Source organism: Dermatophagoides pteronyssinus, unplaced genomic scaffold (assembly GCF_027571235.1).
Source record: "Dermatophagoides pteronyssinus isolate colony J.1.1.1.1 unplaced genomic scaffold, Derpt_VIB-CSIC_2022.12 sq0012, whole genome shotgun sequence".
Classification (NCBI taxonomy): domain Eukaryota; kingdom Metazoa; phylum Arthropoda; class Arachnida; order Sarcoptiformes; family Pyroglyphidae; genus Dermatophagoides; species Dermatophagoides pteronyssinus.
This window is the reverse complement of record NW_027461536.1, coordinates 791,004-811,696: the sequence shown is the minus strand read 5'-3', so window position 1 is coordinate 811,696 and position 20,693 is coordinate 791,004. Positions and strand designations below refer to the sequence as shown.

The 20,693-nt window shown below is 29.0% G+C and overlaps 3 protein-coding genes and 1 long non-coding RNA gene across 4 annotated transcripts; 3 read left to right on the top strand and 1 right to left on the bottom strand.

The window, feature by feature from the left end:
• The first annotated feature begins 49 nt into the window (after positions 1–49).
• Positions 50–1,863, top strand: LOC113791061 (CCR4-NOT transcription complex subunit 9-like). Its single transcript, XM_027340782.2, is given in 3 exon segments — positions 50–216; positions 296–1,024; positions 1,027–1,863. Coding segments are annotated over 2 exon segments (1,248 nt in total). The 5' UTR covers positions 50–216; positions 296–303; the 3' UTR covers positions 1,554–1,863.
• A 1,287-nt stretch (positions 1,864–3,150) lies between these two features.
• On the top strand, positions 3,151–5,132 carry LOC113791050 (uncharacterized). The gene is made up of 3 exons (XM_027340769.2): positions 3,151–3,640; positions 3,713–3,890; positions 4,160–5,132. The coding sequence occupies exons 1-3, from the start codon at positions 3,216–3,218 to the stop codon at positions 4,289–4,291; spliced, it is 735 nt and encodes a 244-aa protein (XP_027196570.1). The 5' UTR covers positions 3,151–3,215; the 3' UTR covers positions 4,292–5,132.
• A 2,309-nt stretch (positions 5,133–7,441) lies between these two features.
• On the bottom strand, positions 7,442–18,407 carry ptc (protein patched). The gene is made up of 10 exons (XM_075821753.1): positions 17,966–18,407; positions 16,771–17,884; positions 13,118–15,263; positions 12,845–13,037; positions 12,579–12,768; positions 12,431–12,500; positions 11,278–12,360; positions 9,218–11,206; positions 8,991–9,133; positions 7,442–8,922 (listed from the first exon to the last, which is right to left on the bottom strand). Exons 3-10 carry the CDS (start codon positions 13,724–13,726, stop codon positions 7,650–7,652), a joined length of 5,550 nt encoding a protein of 1,849 aa, XP_075677868.1. The 5' UTR covers positions 13,727–15,263; positions 16,771–17,884; positions 17,966–18,407; the 3' UTR covers positions 7,442–7,649.
• Positions 18,408–18,694: 287 nt separating this feature from the next.
• LOC142645483 (uncharacterized) lies at positions 18,695–19,333 on the top strand. Its single transcript, XR_012846612.1, has 3 exons — positions 18,695–18,796; positions 18,853–18,948; positions 19,027–19,333. It is a non-coding gene; the product is annotated as an uncharacterized LOC142645483 (long non-coding RNA).
• The last annotated feature ends 1,360 nt before the right edge of the window (positions 19,334–20,693 follow it).

Below are 20,693 nucleotides of genomic sequence, written 5' to 3'. Positions count from 1 at the left end.
ATTTTTTTTTCTTCTCTCGATTTTTCTGTCTCATCGTTTTTTCGTGTTCGGTTTTTTTTAGTTTGTAAAATTTTTTTTTTGTTGAAAAAATTCTCATCATTCTTTTTTTTTTTAATTTTACTGCAAAGTCATTGTTATCCAATTGAATTTCTATTTCAATTTTTATTTTATGTTAATCGATCTCATTGTTTAATTTTTTTTTCTAAATAACCAAAGGTAGGTTTTGTGTGTTCGGAATACAATATTTCTGTAATTTTCTTTATTTCGGTTTTTTCGGTATATTCTTGTCAGGTAGAATAAACAATGCTGTCATCAAATGTTTCATCATCAACATCACAATCAAATCAATCGATTGCTATGATGAATGCTGCAACTGTACATGTATCCCAATTATCATTGAATCCTGTTGGTAATTCTGGTGTTCCAGTTTCTACTGCTGTTACATCTACGACTGCTGTATCATCGACTGGTTCTACACCGGTATCTTCCGGCCTTAATACACCATTAACAATAATGCCAACTAGTGGTGTACAATCTGCCGAAACTGAACGTATTTTACAATTGATTGGTGATCTACTTAATTATGAAACACGAGAACATGCTTTAATGGAATTATCTCGAAAACGTGAAAATGTTGAAGATCTTGCTGTTTTACTTTACAATTCATTTGGTGCCATGGCTGCATTATTGAAGGAAATCATTTCGGTTTATCCAACCATTCATCCGCCTACATTGAATGCACATCAATCGAATCGTGTTTGTAATGCACTTGCATTGCTTCAATGTGTTGCATCACATGCACAAACTCGTGGCGCTTTTCTTCAGGCTAATATACCATTATTTTTGTATCCATTTCTTAATATGAACACATCATCGAAAACACGTCCATTCGAATATCTTCGATTGACATCATTGGGTGTTATTGGTGCATTGGTTAAAACTGATGAAAAAGAAGTTATTAATTTTTTGCTTAAAACTGAAATCATACCATTATGTTTGCGTATTATGGAATCTGGAACTGAATTATCAAAACTGTTGCAACATTTATTTTGCAGAAAATTCTTCTTGATGAAACTGGATTGAATTATATCTGTCAAACATATGATCGTTTTTCACATGTTGCCATGATTCTTGGTAAAATGGTTGTTGCATTGGCTAAAGATCAATCGGCACGTTTGTTAAAACATGTTATTCGTTGTTATCTTCGTTTATCGGATAATCCACGTGCACGTGAAGCATTACGTCATTGCTTACCTGATCATCTTAGATCGAATACATTTGCAACTTGTTTGAATAATGATCGTGGTACAAAAAGTTGGCTAAATCAATTATTGAAAAATATTGAAAAAGAACCACAATCATCACAACAATCACAAGTAATGGGTGGTGGTCCAAATGGTAATGGAGGTAATGTGGTTGGTCAAACATCATCATCACCAGGAGCTGTACAAACAGCAACAGCAGGTAATACTAATTTAATGCATACAGCAGCCGGTAATGTTCCTGTTTCCGTTGGACAAATGAATACACCAACTAAATCGAACAAAATGTAAAATGTAAATGAAAAAAAAATGTCATAAATTATTCATTCATGTCCAAAAAAAAAAATGAAATGAAATTATCGAAAATTTAATAATTATAACATTCACATAACTTTAGAACTTTCGATTTAATTTGTAAATGAATTCCATTTTTGTAATTTTCAAGTTTAAAAAAAAATTGTGATTATAAATCTATCGTTTTTCTTTTTTTCACTCTCTGGATTTTTCTTTTATTTCTATATAAATATCTATAAATAATTTTGTATTCAAATTTTCAATTATCATCCCCTTATCGATAAATAAAAATGATTTTCATCTTTGATTTTTTTTGTTGTTGTTGTTTACTTTGTTCGAATTGGGAAAAATATTCGACAAATTAATGTCAAATTTGTCAATGTTTTGTTTAATTGTATGGAGAATTTCTTCAATTTTGGATTGTTTTGTTCATCAATTATCGAATATTATTACATTAGGAGAAAAAACGACAAAACAAACCAAGTATTGTAAATTATTTATAAAGGCAAAAAAAATACATAAATGTAAACAATGTCATTTGATTTCGAATTGCACTGAATCTATTTCGATGATGTTTCTCAATCTAAATTGACCAAAACTTATTATCATTATTATTGGAACACTTAACATAATCCAATTCATTTTGGGCCCAAAAAAATTATTCGGTATGTTTGGGATTGATCAACTGGGGAAAAATCAAATCCAATTTAGCAATGTTCAAGAAGAATCATTCAATTCAATGTTTACCTTATTTGTCCGAATATGATCATTGGGATTCAAAAACAAGAGAAATTTTTATCTAAAATAATGTTACGTCATCATTCACAACCATACCCAAATGTTGAACGGAAAAAAAGAATTTGTCAAAAAAATTTATTCATTTTTCTTTGCCTGTCATTTTTTTATAAAAAATGATATACTGGTTCATCATTAATAGATGTCTAAAAAAAAGATGTTTTTATCAAATTCTTGACCTACCAAACGAAACAAAAAAAAATTTGAATAATAATCTTGTTCAACAGAATTGATGGTTTTTGAATTTTGTTTTTATTTTTTTCCGGGCATCATTCATTTTCTGTAGAAAAAAAACAAGATGATGATCAATGAATATTGAGACGTCTCAAGAAAAAAAACATTAGTTTGTATTATCGCCGGCAAAATGATATAGAAAAAAAAACAAACGAATGATTTGTGCGCTAATGAAATGATATAAAGAATATTCGAGTTTGACGCCCATTTCTCTATCTTGGTCTTTTTCTTCAACCTTCTTCGCATGCATCTTATCAGAAAAAATTGCAAATGAAAAGAACAAAATTAAAACACCTAATAACCGACTACGGAAATTAATTCGTTGTTGTTTGTCATGTTTAGCCTAGTTATATTTGTTCATTGATCGATCGATTGATTGGAAAGAAATTCTTTTCGAAAAAAAAAATTTCACGAATAAAAACCAATGTTTCAACATTGAAATGATTATTATTCATCATTTGGATGATATTTAAGTGAAGTTAATTTTGTTTTTTTGATCCACAAAATTCAGCAACAAAAAAAAAACAAACATTGTTTCAAATCATTTTTCAAAAAGAAAAAGAAATCAACTTGATCAACGAACACAACATTTCATTTTTGAAAGATATCGTTCATTATCCAATCCAGAGAATGATATCAAAATTTCAACATTTAAATTTTATCGATATTTTTCAAATGATAATTAATCTTAAAAATTTTTCAACATTGAATAATAATTGTATAAAATCTTCATCATCAACATCTGGAAATATTTCAACAATATCGACAGAAGAAGATAAAATGATTAGATTAACATCGACAACAACAAATCCTAAGAATAACAATAATAATAATAAATATAATAAGATTAAAACACCGATGACAACATGGTCATTAATGATGGCAACATTTTATTTTTTATTATTATTTTCTTGTACAACATCGACAATATTTTGGAGTTTTGCACATGCAAAACCATACGCAGCAATGGAATTTTATCGTCCATATGATCATCGTAGTGCAATGAATACATTGAAAGAATTGGATAAATATTATTCACAAATGGCACGACCAAGGTAATTTGAATTTTGATTTTTTTATCGTTTTTTGTTTCAATTACAAATTCACTTTTTTCTCCAAAAAAATAGATTCGGTAAACGTGCTAGTAACAACAACAACAACTTTGGTGATGATAATAGTGCTGTAGATTTACAATCACAACCGCAACAACAACAACAACTACAATCAAGTGGTGAAATAATCGAAAATGGACCATATCGTTGGCTATTGATTAATCGTGATCAACCATTAACTAAATTGACTGAGGTAAATTCTGATTGATTGACCTTAAAAAAACAAAGATTCCTAGAAAAAAATATTTGAAAAAAAACACACATGAATTTCTCCTTTTAAATCACACACATTACACATGAATGTTTGATTTCCTATCTGGAAATTCAAACAAACAAAATCCACAACAACAACAACAAAAAAAATCATTCATTAATTAACTAAAATGAATAATTTATTCATCATTATCATCTTTTAAATCATCATCATTCATTCATTCACTTATAAATTGGTTGGAATTATAGAGTTATTTATTGGAAATTTTAGCTGAAAATCTTGCCCGACAAACCGATTTAAAACGACGTAATGAATCGAAACGATCACAACAACAACAACCAGAACAACCACAGCAGCCATCGTCACAGGAAAAATTTTAATCAGTAAAATATAAATCAATCGATGATGATGCAAGAAAGCAACTCTAATTTTTAGAAAAATCAAATGATCATCATCAAAGAATCATCGAAACAAAGTGAAAATAATCTTGTTTCAATCCGAATTTTTTCTTCTCACAAAAATTTCATCCTTTGGCTACATTATTGAATTTTTTTTTCCTGTTGCACCTTCACTAAGAATTTTATCATCATCATCATCATCAACGATTTCATTCATTTGGGAGAAAAAACTTTCAACAAATTCTGAATGAAAAATATTGGACTAGAATTTACAAACGAAAAAATTCCTAATATTCATCATCATCATCATCATCATCATCGAAATTTTTCACATTTTAAATCGTAGAAATGCAATTATTTTTCCATCTAATTACATTACATTTTACAAAACAAACAAAAAATCAAATTATCTTATTATTAAAACGAATTATTTCAAAAAAAAACGATCAAAATCAAAATATTGGATATCTCCTGTTTCTCTCTCGCTCTCTCTCTCTCTCTCTCTCTCTCTCTCTCTCTCTCTCTCTATCTCTGTATCTCTATCTCTATCTCTGTCTCGCTATATGACGCACACTTAATTTTTAATTTTGATTCAAAACAAAAATTCAAAAAAATTCAGCTTTTTTTTCTCATCATTATTATCATCATTGAAAAACAAACAAAACAAAACAATCGAAACAAAAACAAAACAACAACAATAAAACATATTTGTTCAATATAACTGTTTATTAATTTGATTTAATTTTGATTAAATTTGGGAAACAGAATTACAGATAAAAATAATTGATTGGCAATAAAAAGATTTTTGTTTTTGAAATTATTATTCTTTTGTTGTTTTTTTTGAAGATTGAATGAATGAATGTGAATGATTAGAATGACATTTACATTTTTTTTTGTTTGTGATTAAAACAACCAAATTAATGACATTTCCTTCGATGAAAAAAAAAGTTATCTAATTGATAAGTTTTCGATGGTGATAGCTTTTTTTTTAATTGACAGAATTATTAAGTCATAATCGGATAATAATATCTATAAGTTTTTGACAATTTTTTAATTAATTTCTTTTTTTTTAAAAAAAAAGATCAAAATATAATAATAATGAAACGAATTAATAGATCACGAACAATTGAAGATAAGAAGAAGAAAAAGGAAAAAGAATTAGTATCGATAAATCGAATCTTTCTTTTAACAATCGATAATGATGGACGACTATCGTTAATTACAATCGTGGATTAAAACCATTTTTTTTTATCATTGTCGATATTATTGCTACCATTAAAATCGAAATAATAAAGTTTTAAGTTTGACATTTTTCTCCGAAAAAAAATGAAAGACATTAGTAAATAAAAAACTACAACTACAACAACAACAAATAAAGTTGTTAATGAAAAAGAATTTATGTTTCATTTTTTTCCCCCTCCATTTATTTATTACTATTATTATGGTTTTTATTTTTTATAATGAATGTCCATTATTTCGATTAGATTATTTCAATGTAGTGCAAAGAAGAAGAAGAAGAAGCAGAAGCAATGCAAGAAACAATCCAATAGATAAACAAACCATATTGATAAAATCTATTAATTTTTTTTAAACAAAATTAAATGACCAAAGTTCTTTGGATCTAGAATCTATTTCGAAAAAAGAAAAAAGAAAAAGAAATGAAATGCATAGGGTTGCAAAATTCCTGGTTGTCATCATTTTATATATGTGTAATTGCAGAATAAAGAATATAAAAAATGATGATAATAATAAAAAAAAATGGTCATTTGTTTTTCGTCTATTTTCAGCCCTTTTGTTATTTGAAATCAACAACAACAACAAGAATAATTATGATGAAATGTTGATGAAATGTTCTTTTCTTTTTATTCCATTTTATTGTCATCATCAAAAAAGATTCTTTTTCATTTTAGTGATGATGATGAGTGATGTGGATGCACTCAACATTCTTTACAATAGGAAAACAAACCAAATTTACTTATATGACGATTCCTTTGGGAAAAACTAAAAAAGGGGAAAAAAGACAAAAGATCTTCCTAAAAGATTATAACATTGACAAAACAACAACAAAAAAATAAATCATTGGATTCTGATTCTGGATAACTAACTTTATGAATGATGTCTTCATTCATTTCCTCATGTAAACCATTTTCATGTAAATTATTGATAATGTAATTTTCTTTTGAATAAAATAAAACAAAAAAATTATTATCATTTTATTCCATTATTATACAATTCTTTTTCTTTTCTTTTTCTATTTTGTTATCAATGTCAAATCAGAAAATTCAAATGGGAATTAATATTTTATGATAATTTGTTTAAAATAATGAAATGAATATGAAATTTTGAAATTGGAAAATTCTAATTTTTTTGTTTTGTTGTTGCTGTTTTTATCCGACCGAAAGACAAAATCGTCCATGAAATTTTCAATCATTATTCTATTACGTAAGTATTTTTTCGATCAAAGATTTGCATTGTTGATTCATTCATTCATTCATCTGGATATTTATTTTTTTATTTTCATTTTCAAATATCAACCATAACCATCATAACAACAACAACAACAACAAAAAACGATGACGATATCAAATATGACAAATTAAACAAACAAACAATGAATGAATGAGGACATTCAAATAATTGAAAATAATAATAAAAATTTGATCAAGTAATAAATCATTGTCATCATTGTTTTTCTTTTCCAAAGAAATTCTTATACGATATATGGATCAAATATTATTTTTATGTTTTATTCCAAAAAGTCGAATGGAATCAAAATATTTACAATCGAGAAAATTCTGTCAATTTTCATCGCTTGTTGATTTTGTGTAATTTATGTTTCTATGTTAACAATGTGATGGTTACGATGACGAAACTAAATAGAGAAAAAAAAACATTTACAGGAACAAATATCATTTTGTTTTCTGTTGGATACCTGTGATTGATTACTATCCATTTTTATAATTTTAGTTCTTTCTCTATTTAAAAACAAAAACAACAACAAGTCCATCGATTCATCCATATTCATCGATTATAATCCAGCATAATAAGATAATCAATGATTTTTGTTATTGATCAGAAAACTTTCTTCAGTTTTTTTAAAAATAGAACCGAAAAACATCTACGCACATCTAGTTTAATTTACAAAAAGCATATTTATTCATTTTCATAACGAACAAAAAAAAAATCTGATAATTTCGTTGTTCCCCAAGGGATGAATACAACAGAAAAAAAATTATTTACAAATTAAGAAATAAATAAATAAATTTAAAATAAAAAAATTTACAAATAGCAAAAAAGTGAGATTCGAGTATTTTTCATTTGTATTTTTTTTGTCAAAGATTTATCGCCATTGTTGTTGTTGATGATGATGATGATGATGAGGATGATGATTTGGCAAATTTGTCGATTGATTCATCATCATTGATGGCTGATATGTGGATGTTGTGGATATTAATTTATTTGATGATTGTTGTTGTTGTTGAAATCGTCGTACTTGTTGATTTGAATGATGAGGATGATGATGATCAAATGTAACAGATTGTCCTGGATAGAAACGATATTCATGTCCTGTTGTTTGTTGATTCGGTATATGAGGATGATGATGATGATATGATGATGGATGTGGTTGTGACATAAATATTGGTTGATAATGATGTTGTGATTGTGTTTGTGGATATTGATGATAATTTGCACCAGGAAATGATACCATTGTTGGAACAATCGGATGATGATGATGATGTTGTATAGGATTCGTTATTACTGTGGCTGCTGGTGTTGATCCTATTGTAGGTGTTGGTGATGGTGTATATGGATGTAATTCAATCTGTAATTTTGCTGTTGCCATTACTTTTGTTGTTACAGTTGTTGTTGATGATGATGCTATCGAATTAGATGATTCACAACGAGAATTATTATCACCATCGTTTGACATTAATGGTGATGGACTGTTAGTTGTTGCTGTCGCTGCTGATGATGAAGATGATGATCTAATCTCTGAGGTAGGTGTTATGGATGTTTTTGGATTATTATTCGTAATGGTTGTTTCAACAACAAATTCCGGATGAACAACAATTGGCTGCGTTGTTGTTGCTGTTGTCGGTTGAATAGTTGTTATATTTGATTGTTGTGGTGGCGAGCCTGTATTATGATTAGGTAATGGTGTTATTGTTGGTGTTGGTGTCGATTGATATGATGATGGCTCTTCGGATATTGTTGATAAACTTAATTGTGAATGCATTCGTTGTAATTCTTTACGTTGTGCTCGATAACGATTAAATAATGATGATGGTGTACGATTAATTTTTGATGGTGATTTTCTTCCATTTCTATGACCTATACCAGCTGTTTCTAGCATCAATGCTTCAATGTATCGATTATTTGATGAAGAATGATCATTACCAATAACACTACCATTATTAAAATGATGATTTATTGTTGATGGCCATGGTAATGTAATCGGCGATGGTGGTGGTGATGGTGTTGAAATTCTATCTTCATGTTCAAGCGGTTGTAATTCAGATTTTGGTCCAATAATTGATAATATAATTGGTAACAATATAAATGAATTGATGGTAACAATTAAAATAGATGCACCAAGTACCATGAAAAAATATCTATAACATTAAAAAAAGGTGTTTATATTATTATAAAGAAAAACAAACAAACAATCGAATATAAATACCTAATGATAAAATCAAATTCTGAAAATGATAACATTATCAATCCAAATAATGTTGATATAATTCCATGCAATACTGGATTGGCCATATGTTGCAAAGCCATTGACATTCGTTTATTACGATTACCTAAAGCTGTGTTGAAACTCTACAACAACAAAAAAAAAGATTAATAATTAATAACTTGCTACTTTAACTAATTTGAGAAAAGAAAAAAAATATAAAAACTTACAATCGTAATATGAATCAATGGATTCAATGATATTCCAATCGATACAATCAAAATTACTGCTGGTAAAGCGCTTAGTTTGATACCGATCCAACCGATAAAACCAAATAATATCAAAACGTTAATGATAAGATGGGCGACAATAATAACCGGTGTCCATAAACTACAGGTCAAAACTAATGTAGTAACAAAAATTCCAATCAGAACAGCCATTAAAGCAATAATCATATAGAAACGAAGACCAAGATATTGTTCCCAATATGTAAATGGTATACCGGTAGGAAAATTTGGTAGGCCACGTTCTTCAAAACGTTGACAAACAGAACGAACATCCTGAATAGTTTGAACAATTTCTTCCGTCGAACGAATATTATTCAGATGAAATGGAATCTGTGTAAATATTAATGGTGGTGATTTTGGTATCTTTAATTCAACATCATTAGCTTCATGAATCCATTGACGTGGTTCAGGTTTGAATGCAGCTTGCGAAGCACCATAACCCATAACATCATTTGATATCCATGCGCTAAGATAATTATAGAATGCTTTTGGATTAATAATTCCTTGACTATCGACTAATCGAGCTGAAAGCAATAATGATTTATCAACCGGATTATCTGGACGACCCGTTTGAACAAGTAATTTATAAGCTAAAATAGATTCAGATGTTGCATTTGGATACCAACGTTCACGTGTTATACAGCCACGTTTACGATCATAATCGAATGCATCTTGTAATTCTTTTAGCCAATCACGAAACATTGGCAACCAAAAATCTGGTAATCCACCATCATCATTTTTAATAATAGCATCGATTCTATTAAATGTTTGATGATAATCATATAATAATCTTTGACCATTTGGATAATCAAAATTTCCTTTTGTTACAGCAAAAATATTATAATAACTAAAATATTGTCGCCGTAATTCAAGAAAACGATATTCATTTGTACCACGAGGAACAATATCGGTAAGATCAAGACCATCATTAACTTTTGTGATTCCAATCACCGAAATCACAATAAGAACAAGATAACAAAGTAAAACAAAAACTTTTATCGGACGACGTTTCAATACAGGTGTAAGATAATGTTGAACAATATGATTTGTAGAGAATTTAAATAATTTGATTGTTGATTGTTTTGATGATGATGACGATGAAGTTATTTCGGTTTGAATTCTATTCAATATATGTGGTTTCGATGATGATGATGATGAAGAAGAAGGAGCAATTGGTGAAGTTTCCTGAAATTCTTGTTGATCATCATCATTTTGACCATCACATTGTGTACGTAGATCACCACCACAATGATCACATTGTCGTATAATTTCATCATCATCATCATCAACATTATTACTAATTGTAACAATATTAGATGCAAATGATGTTGTACGATGTTGACAACGACAAATAGCTGGAGAATTTCTTTTCACAATATTATCATCATGATGATGATGATGATTAACATTATTATTATTATTATTAATCATTGGTTGAATACTGTTTAGATAGACATAATTATATGGCTGTTTAAATGATGATGTTTTTAATTTCGATGATTCTGTTGATGAATGATGATGACTAGATTGTTGTTGAAGATTTGAAATTGGATATTTATTAGACTTATATCCAGATGTTGTTGTTGTTGTTGAGATTTGATTATTATGTGGCTGAAATTGTGGTGTACGACAACAGAATAGATAGAAACACATGTTGATTAAAAATGATGATGTTTTCACATCATTTTGATTTGTTGTTGTTGTTGTCGATTCAAGATATAAACTTCGAAAACGTAAATCAATCGAAGCAATAGCTGGAAATAAAATAATCACAGCTATAGTTGTAAATGTAATTAAAATGGCTGTTTGTAAACAAAAACAACGTAATGCTGGTATCGGTATTATTGCTGCCGAACAAAATGCAACAATATTACCAATCGATGATAATAAAATATTAAAACCGGTTTGTTTTAAACATTCGGCTGTTCGATACTATTTGAATGTAAAACAAATTGATTAAACTTCATATTAAAAAAAAAGAAAAATTTGTAAATTAAGCTTACCTGATGAGGTACAAAATTAATCATAAAATCAGTAGTATAAAGATGAGCAATAAGAAACATATTATCAATACTTAAACCAGATGCTAATAATGGTACAATTTGTGTTGTTGTTGCATTAAATGAAAGACCAATTAATGCACAAACACCAAGACCAGATGCAACAGCTAAACCGATTAATAAAACACCTAACATTCCAAGTATAGATTGTGATCTTTCTAAACGGATATGTTTATTACGCCATCTTGATAATGATAAACCAGCATGTAATAACATTAATATATAACCAATGGATAAACGAATAAAATTGACTTGTGTAAAATTTCTCATTATATCTGTCAGTGATGCACTAGTAAAATGATGAACATCATATTGTTGACTACCGATAAAATCAGTTTCCATCATAAATTGTTCCAATTCTTCACCGAATTTTCGTTGCCATGCTTGAAGAATGGAACGTGCCTTATCAATTGACCAATCCATAACATGTTGAACTTTAATCGTACGTTGATGATATTCAAAAAGATTTTGTTCACCCATTAATTGTATGATTGATTGTAATGCTTTAGCACGAACAATATGTCCGGATCGATTTTTCGCAACACCACCGACAATCAAATCTTCAATCCAATGCATATATTTTGTTGCAAATCCATAACAACCATCAGTTAATTCATAACCAATATTTGGTAATTGTCCAGATAATTTATTTGGTGATGTTAATGGACAATTAAAATCTTCTGGATCTAAACATGGTTTTGATTGATAACCACTGGTTATACCGGCACGTTTCATAAATTTTCTAATTGTTTCAAGTGGTTCTAGAATAGGATTAATACCCGAACTACTACCACCATTATTATCAATTAGATTATTATTATCGATAATAGCACCGGATGATTCAATCGATTGTTTCATTAATGTAATCATAACGTCGACCATTTGTTGTGGATTTAGATTTGTCCATTGTACCTGTTGATTATATCCGGGTATTTTTACTGGAATTTCAGGACCAAGTAATTTGGATCCTTCCCAAAAACAATCCAATGGTGTTATAATTGAACAAGGGAAAATATTTTCCAAAAGCTATTTCGCAAAATTTACTATATTAACCATACATTTCAAACAAAAAAATAATTAATTAATTCAAACTTACCGAATCAAGATGATGTTTATCAAAGTAAGGACTACTTGGTGTATAACAAATGTCTTTAAGATTCCATGTCCTATAGGATGATTGAAAAAAAACAAACAAAAACAAATTTTATCAAAATAATTGGAGAAATTTTGTATTCAAAACTTACGCATCAAACATTTCGACAGTGGTTGTAATAGCCGTACGCATTACTTTCAAATGAAATAATAATGCAGATGAATTTAAAACATTACCATAATTATGTTTAGGTGTTTGTATGATTATTTGATCGGTTGTACCATAACCATCGCCAAGAATATTTCGTACATATTGTAGTTCTTTTTCCAATCGTCCACCATCTTTAAATTTTTAATTTAAAGATAAAAAAGTAAATGGCAACAAGTGTCAAATGAAATTTGAAAAGCAAAAACAAACCTTCAATCCAAAGTTTTTCAACATTATCTTCAATATGAACAGATTTAAGACCAGCTATACAAACAATTAATATTAATGATGCAATAAACATAATGGCACCGGCTTTTTTCTGTATCCATAAACCTAATTCAAAAAATCTTGTCTGTATCATAAAACGTAACCATAATGATGTACCATTGCCATTTGCTTTGCCCTTTATTATCGAAACCAATCGAAAAGAAGAAAAAAATGATGATGATTTGAATTTAAAAAAAAATTACTATTATTATTAACCTTTTCCATTTGATTTAATGCTAATTCTGCATCAAACCATGATGGCCTTTGTAAAATATCTGGACTTTTAACACTAGATTGTTTGACTTTAATCCATGCTGGATTTGTTTTTAGATTTGTTGTTGTTGTTGTTGTTGCTGGATAAAATTGTGTCGTATGATTATGATGAGAATATTGATGTTGTTGTTGTTGATTATTTATTGATGATGATAATGGATGTATTTGATATTGTTGTTGATGATGATGATGATGATTAGAAGGTATCGATGATGATGATAATCGTTCATCAATACTATCACAAGAATCAGCTAATGACCATGTTGATAATAATTCTTGATTATTATTATGATTATTCATTTGATCATGTTGATAATGATGATGATGATAATGAGAATTATTATTATTATTATTATTCATTGTATAATGATGGTGTTGTTGTTGTTGTTGATTATCATTGATTGAGATATTACCACCAACATCACTAAAATTACCACCACCACCACCGCCACCGGGATCTGATGGATATGATGAACATTTTTTAGTTCTTTCAATCGATATTTTTTTATTCGATTTTATTTCCATTATTTTTTCTTTATCTTTTTCATGCATTCTGTTGATCAATTTCGAAAAGAAAGAATCGATAAAGAATTCACATTATTGAATTGATTGAACACATTTTTGTTGTTGTTGAGAAAATAAAAACTCGATCCAGAAACAAAAATGCAGAAACAAATATTCAACAACGATAGATAGTGAAGAAGAATGGAACGAAAATTAAGTCATTAAATGTTTTATAGGCTTTTTGTTGAACATGAACAACAACAAATGAATGAATGAATGAATGAATGAGCGAGCCGAAAGCTAGCGTAACAAGCTAGCGTAAATTGAGTTGTTGTTCATTTTTTTTTACATACAGAAGTCATCAGCTATAGATGATAATTATTCCTTGATGGAAAATTTTAAATTTTTTAAAACAGAATTGCTGTTATATGATGATGATGATGTTACACACAACACACCCACACACACACAAACAAGAATTTCACATTAATTTCAATGGAAAAAATTAGATTCTTTTTAATCAGAAAACGTTGATGATGATAATTTCGGATTTCGGTAGAAAAAATGTGAAAAACAAAACATTCAAAAAATAACAAATGAACTTTGAGCTTCAAAAAAAAAAATTCATTCCATTTTTTCTTGTTGTTGTTGTTTTGGATTCCTGATTCGATTGGATGGATGGTTGTTTGGTTAGTTGTATCTATGAGATAGATAGATTTGGATTGTTTGATGATATTGGTAGTGTGTTTGTGTGTGTGTTTGGTCTTCGTTTTTCATTTTCTGTTTGAAAGAAATGTGTGTACGGGTGTATTGAGTGTATCCACACTGTACTCTGGGGTGCTATCAAATGGCCACACATTAAGAATTTTTCCCGAAATTTTATTTTTGGCCAGAGAATGTCTGCATTTGTTATTTGGTTGGTTGGAGTGGTGAATGATAATGTTGATCGTTGATGGTGATGGTGGTGGTGGTGGTTGTTCACCAATATGATCGTTGAAGAAGGAAAAATTTGAAATTTTTTTTTTTATTATAATGACTAGTGGCTTTAGTGTGGTGGTTCAATTTGTTGTTTCGAAGTTTTCGATGTTTTATTTGGCTTAACAGAAAAAAATCATGGTCTGGTGATGGTTTGAAATTCGTTTCTTCCCAGTTTTTCTTTCGACATTATTTTTTTTTGAAATCTTGGCCATATTTTTTTCTGAAATTTCCAGAATGATCCTCGAAGAATATCATCATTTTTTTTGTTGAAAAAAACTTTTCAAAAATTGCGCGCCATAATTTTTTTCCCGTAAATTTTTTTTTGCCCAATAAAATTGTGTAGCTTAAGAATTTTTCCAGATAAGAATTTCTTTTTATAGTTTTGTAGTAGTAGCAGTAGCTATTAACCATAGTGGTGGTGGTGGTCAACTTGTTGTTGTTCTTTCAACTTTGACTTTTTTTTTGGGTCAGAAATAGAAGAAGAAAAAAAATGGCTTCTAACTAAAATATCTTTTTTCGATACAATCTCTTTCTCTAAAGTTAAGGTTATTTTGGCCACACAAACACACCAAAAGAGAGAGAGAGAGAGAGGGACATAGGTCAAAACCTATAGAGATAAAAGATGGGATAAGATATAGAGAGAGAGAGAGAGAGAGAGAGAGAGAGAGAAAGACAAATCATGCTGTGTGGTATAAAACTGGTCAACAGCAACAACAAAAAAAAAGGTGGTCATGAAATAAAAAATGAATTCTCTTTTTGCCATTAGATCGATAGTTCGATAGATCGATTGTTTGTCAATTTCTTGATAGGCAAAAAAGAACGAGAGAGGAAGAAGATAATAGACCAATATTTCATTGACCATTTTTTTTCTTCTATAGCCAATATTGTACCGAATTGATTTGCAAACAAAAAAAAAAATTGACTGGATTTTTTTCCAAAAAAACAAAAATCTTATTCAATGATGGTGGTTTTTTGGGTAGCCATTGGTCGTCATCGTCGTCGTCGTCGGTCATCGAAGTCTTGATCATTTTCAACGGTTGTAGGCATGACTTGAAGGCAATGAAAGCAACCAACAACAAAAAAAACTTCGAGTGAGGTCTTCATCATCATGGAAAGAAGACGATGAAAAAAATTCTGAGCAATGCTAACAGAGAAAGAGAGAGGGGGTGGTGGTTGGTTGGTGGGTGACCACCGTCAACTTTTTTTGATACTTTGTTTATTTGTATAGTCCAAAAAAAAATGATTCAGTTTCTCGACCGAAAGGCCAAAGATCATCAGCAATGAAATGAGCAATGATTCCGGTCTTCATCGGCTGGTGGTATACGACATATGCATTTGAAATTCATTCTATAAATAAAGTAATTTTTTGGCGCGAAAATTTTTTCAAAAACAAAAAAGAATCAAATCAAACACACACACCTTATTATCATTATTTTTTCAATTAAAAATTTAAATTTAAATTTGAATTATCTTTGCGAGATGTTGAAATCAGATATTACCCAAAACCAAAAAAGAACTAAATTGTTGAAAGATGAATGAAATGTTGAAGAAATTCTACATCAATTTGATTAAAATTAATGTTGAAGCAAAGCAAAGAAAATATCTTTTGGAATCTGGTGATTAATTTCACATCGAAACAACACACATGCACAGAGAGATCAAGATGATGAAGGAAATTTGATTTTTTTTTTTAAAATCTTCAACCGAAGAAGAAGACTTCTACATCCAACATGATGATAATCACATTTTTTCTTCTGCCTGTTTCGTTTTTTTCTCGGTAAGAAAAAAAATCTTGAGGTAAATGATTGGCTGCCGCCATCACCAATGATGATGATGATGAAAAATTGCCATAGATTTAAATGTTAAAAAAAGAAAAAAGAAAAATTGACCACACACAGACATACGGGACATTGAAATCGGTTTATAAAAAGACTAAAAAAAAAAAAAATTTCCCTTGATAAGCTGATTTAGTTTTAGATATGGAGAATATCTTCTTCTTACATATACAAGATTAATATTTTTTCAAAGATTTAAAATAAAGTTTTTTTTTTCTTCTCGGTATTCTTTCTTTCTTTCTTTCCCTCTCTTTCCCTCTCTTTCAATATACCACCTACCTAAGATCTTATATACAGTATCCGATTATATCGGTCGGAAGTACGTCATATATGAATTTAGTGACCATTATGTTCATCAATTTTCTTCAAACATCTGATCAAATCTTAGACAATAATTAAACAAGACAATCATTATTGATGGCCACCGGTTATTATCATTTTGGGGCCATTATATTCAACAACAAAAACAAATGACCATCATTCTGGTAATCAATATTGGTCATTTGATTTCATTTTGTTTTGAAATTTTATTTGATTTTTCCTTCAATTTTGTTTTTGTTTGAATTTCATTTCATTTCATTTTTTGATTCGTGTGTCATTACGGTTTGTTGTTTTTATGATGATATTCTTCTTCTTCATTTAGTAATGGCGGAAAACATCTTTTGATGTTCGGCTTCTTTCGTTTTTTTTTCAATTTTAATTTTATTTATTTATTTCGTTGATGGTAGAAAATGCAAACGAAAAAAAAAAATCTACAAGTTTGACCGATCATTTGAACTTTTTGAATCTATTTTAACATCGATATGATGATGATGATGATGATAGATGATGATGCTACCGACGACGATGATGATGATGATGATGATGTTAACCATTTATTATGCAATTTGAAATTTTTATTCAAGTTTTTGTTGTTGTTTTGTTTGGTTTTGATTGTTCAATTTTTCTTGAATTTGAATTTTGAATGTCTGTTTTTTTGATTTGAATAATAATCACATATATCCTTGATGATGATGAATAAAGATTATGTTTGAACAATAAAATTTTCATTCGTTTCTTTTTCTTCTTCTTCTTGTTCATCTCAAGATTTTTCTTTTTCTCAAACAATATCGAACCGGAAATTAGCAAGATTCCGGATTTCTTTCCATTTGTTCGCTTACTGTGTACGTCTTTTTTTCTCGAATGCAAATTTGAATGAATAAAAAAAAACAGGCCAAACATTGATGGCCATCGATGATGATTATGATGATAATGGTTGGCTGGCTGGCTCGTATTTTAAATACATATAGATGATGTGTGTGTGTGTGTGTGTGCTTAGATGATTGATCACCATTTTGGGAAATTTTATTCTATATTTTGTTGTTGGTTCTTTATAGACCATGATAATTGCCTCCTACGAATATATTTTTTTGTTATGATAAAAAATTTTGAAATAGAAAAAAATATTTTCAAGATGATGGTTATACTCACTTACCTGAAATACTATTGATTATTTAATGATTACTGTTTGAACTTTGACATTGAAAATCTTGAATTTGATGATGATGATGACCTCGATTTTTTTCAACATCTTCGTTTTTTGTTTGTACATCTTGAATTCAATCTGAAGGTTTGGTCAATTTTTTTGTATCTTCACCTGTTTACTTTTGTGGAATCACTTCAATTTCTATTGTTCTATTCGACACAATGATAATCTAATAACAATAAAATCCGTTTTTCTTCGATACAATCGGATCATTGGCCAGGAATATTTTTCTTTTCCAAAGCCGGAGTCGGTTTTTGTTTTTCTCATCATTTTCATTTTAAACAAAATTCTTTGGTAAATATTTACTTTTTAGCACCAAATATATTCGATATAACGAAAAAAAAAACGTTCGATCGATGTATCGATTGTTGTTGTCGATACTCATCATCATCATTTGGCGAAAAATCGAATTCGAATCGATTTTTCGAAATAGCTTTAGGATATTGGGTGCCCATCAAATTGCCGATGAATTTCGATTTATCGACATTGATTTCTTTTTTTTCTTAATTAACCCATCATTACCGAACATCATTATCATTCAATTCGTTCTTTCTTCGGTTGTTGTTGTTGTTGTTGCTGGTCAAACATGCACGAAAAATCATCTCCTTTTTCTTAGTAATGGTAAGCCGGATTTTGTTCATTTCATGTTTCGCTTTCATAATAATGATGGTGGTGATCATCATCATTATGGTCATTTGTTCAAAAACAATGAAAAATTTATATTTCGAATCAAATGATTGGGTGATTGGTTGGTTGTTGATCATCATCATCATCAAAAATGTCAGTATCCTTATCAACATCACGTTTTTAAAATTGAAAATTTTTCATTCCTATAGAATTTCCTTTCGATTATTATGATGTTATATCACTCTTTTTGATGATGATGATGATGATGATGATGAGAAAAACAAAAATGTCTTTATTATCGCCAGGTAATTTTCATTTTTTTTCATATAATCCTCTATACATAATCATCTTTTTTTCTCTTCTCTTCTCTTGTTGTTTGACAGTCCGAACATCAATCAAAGTGTTCTTCATTATATTTTTTGTTGTTAAGTTCTGGTTCACCATTCAAATACATCATTCTTTTGTATGAATTTTGTTTTTTTACCTGCTGTTTCTCTCCATCTTGATATGAATGATAAATTATTACCCAAATAGAATGTGAACAAACAACAACAACAGCAACAATCTAAAATCCTTAAAAGATAAAGATATTCACTACCATCACCAAAGAAAAAAAAGACGATTATCATTATTTTTTTTCTTCTATTCTCCCTGATTAATTTTTGTTGTTGTTGTTTCTTTGCCATTTTTTGACAGGTTTTTATTCTATTCAGATGATGATGATGAAGATGATATCAGGTAAATGGATTTCTCCCACTCTTTTGCAATATGTGTTTTGTGTTTGTGGGCGCCATAGACTTACATCATGATGATCACCCTATTGGTCAGAACAAGATAGAAATGATAATGATAGAAAAATGAATTTTGTTTGGGTGAATTCAGATTCAGTTTGTAATAATCGTGATTTACAAGAAAAAAAATTCCATACGCGTGTCAATCATAAAAACACACCCTATTCAAAAGTTTTGAAAAATTCTTTCTTCAAATCAATTCTTTTCAACTTTTGAAAAAAACCAGGATAAACACGAAACCAAAACCTTAAACAAAAATTAAGACATTTAATATTTGGTTTTAAAGAAATCGTGTGGCCGATCATTGTCGATGGTGTGTGTGTGTGTGGTAGGTATCATCAACGATGATGAAGATATTGGTAATGGTGGTCGTCTTCGTCATCGTCGTGATTACATGATGAAGACGACGACGACGATCATCATCATCATCATTATTGTTGAAAATGATTATGTTTTTTGTTTGTGTGTGTGTGTGTGTGACCAAACCCTGATTGGTATAATTTTCTTCATTGAAAAATGTGATATGACCAAAAAGACAATGATGATGATCGATGATAATTGTAGGGTAGTAGATTATTTTTTATCTTTTAAATATATACCTTCATATGATAGAAACATTTCACCTGTGTTTTTTTGTAAGATACAAGGTGTTTTGGAAATGAGAAAATGAAAAAAGTTAACTTTTTCTTTCAATTCTAATTGAAGAACAATTCATATTTTTCAAATCACTCTGTATTATATTCTTTGATGACTTAATTTCCATCATCATCATCATGATTGTTTTATTCTTCTTCTATATAGGGTGATTACATTCATCATTTCGTTTTTTTTGTTTCTGTTTTAGTTTTTCTTTTTTTTTGGTGTTCAGGGTGAATTGCTTGAATAATATTATCCTACCGATCATTGAATGTTTTAGGAAAAATTATAGAAAATTACAGCTATCATGATTTGCGGATTTTTTTTTCTTGTCGGTTGCTTGACTGAAATGAAAAACAATTCAAAAAAATAGCCATTCCAAAAGCCTGATATGAAGTTGAACAAATCAGACTCGAATAATAAACATGATGAACATTGGAATTTCTTATAAGAAATCATTGACTTTAATTTTCTGAAAATTTAAACTTCTTTTTTTGTTTCGTTTATAAGGTTAGTTTGGATCAAATTTCAAGAAAAAAAATCAATGATACTTGTTACTGTTTTTTGGTATCAATTTCGGTGACATCTTAGCTTTGCTTTTGTGTTTAGTTTAGTTGTTTAAG

Coding starts and splice junctions, on each gene's coding strand:
- LOC113791050 (XM_027340769.2), top strand. CDS start 3,216: ATGATATCAAAATTTCAACATTTAAATTTTATCGATATTTTTCAAATG. Junction 3,641..3,712: donor TCACAAATGGCACGACCAAG/GTAATTTGAATT, acceptor CCAAAAAAATAG/ATTCGGTAAACGTGCTAGTA. Junction 3,891..4,159: donor CATTAACTAAATTGACTGAG/GTAAATTCTGAT, acceptor TTGGAATTATAG/AGTTATTTATTGGAAATTTT.
- ptc (XM_075821753.1), bottom strand. CDS start 13,726: ATGCATGAAAAAGATAAAGAAAAAATAATGGAAATAAAATCGAATAAA. Junction 12,501..12,578: donor ACTGTCGAAATGTTTGATGC/GTAAGTTTTGAA, acceptor ATCATCCTATAG/GACATGGAATCTTAAAGACA. Junction 12,361..12,430: donor ATAAACATCATCTTGATTCG/GTAAGTTTGAAT, acceptor TTTGCGAAATAG/CTTTTGGAAAATATTTTCCC.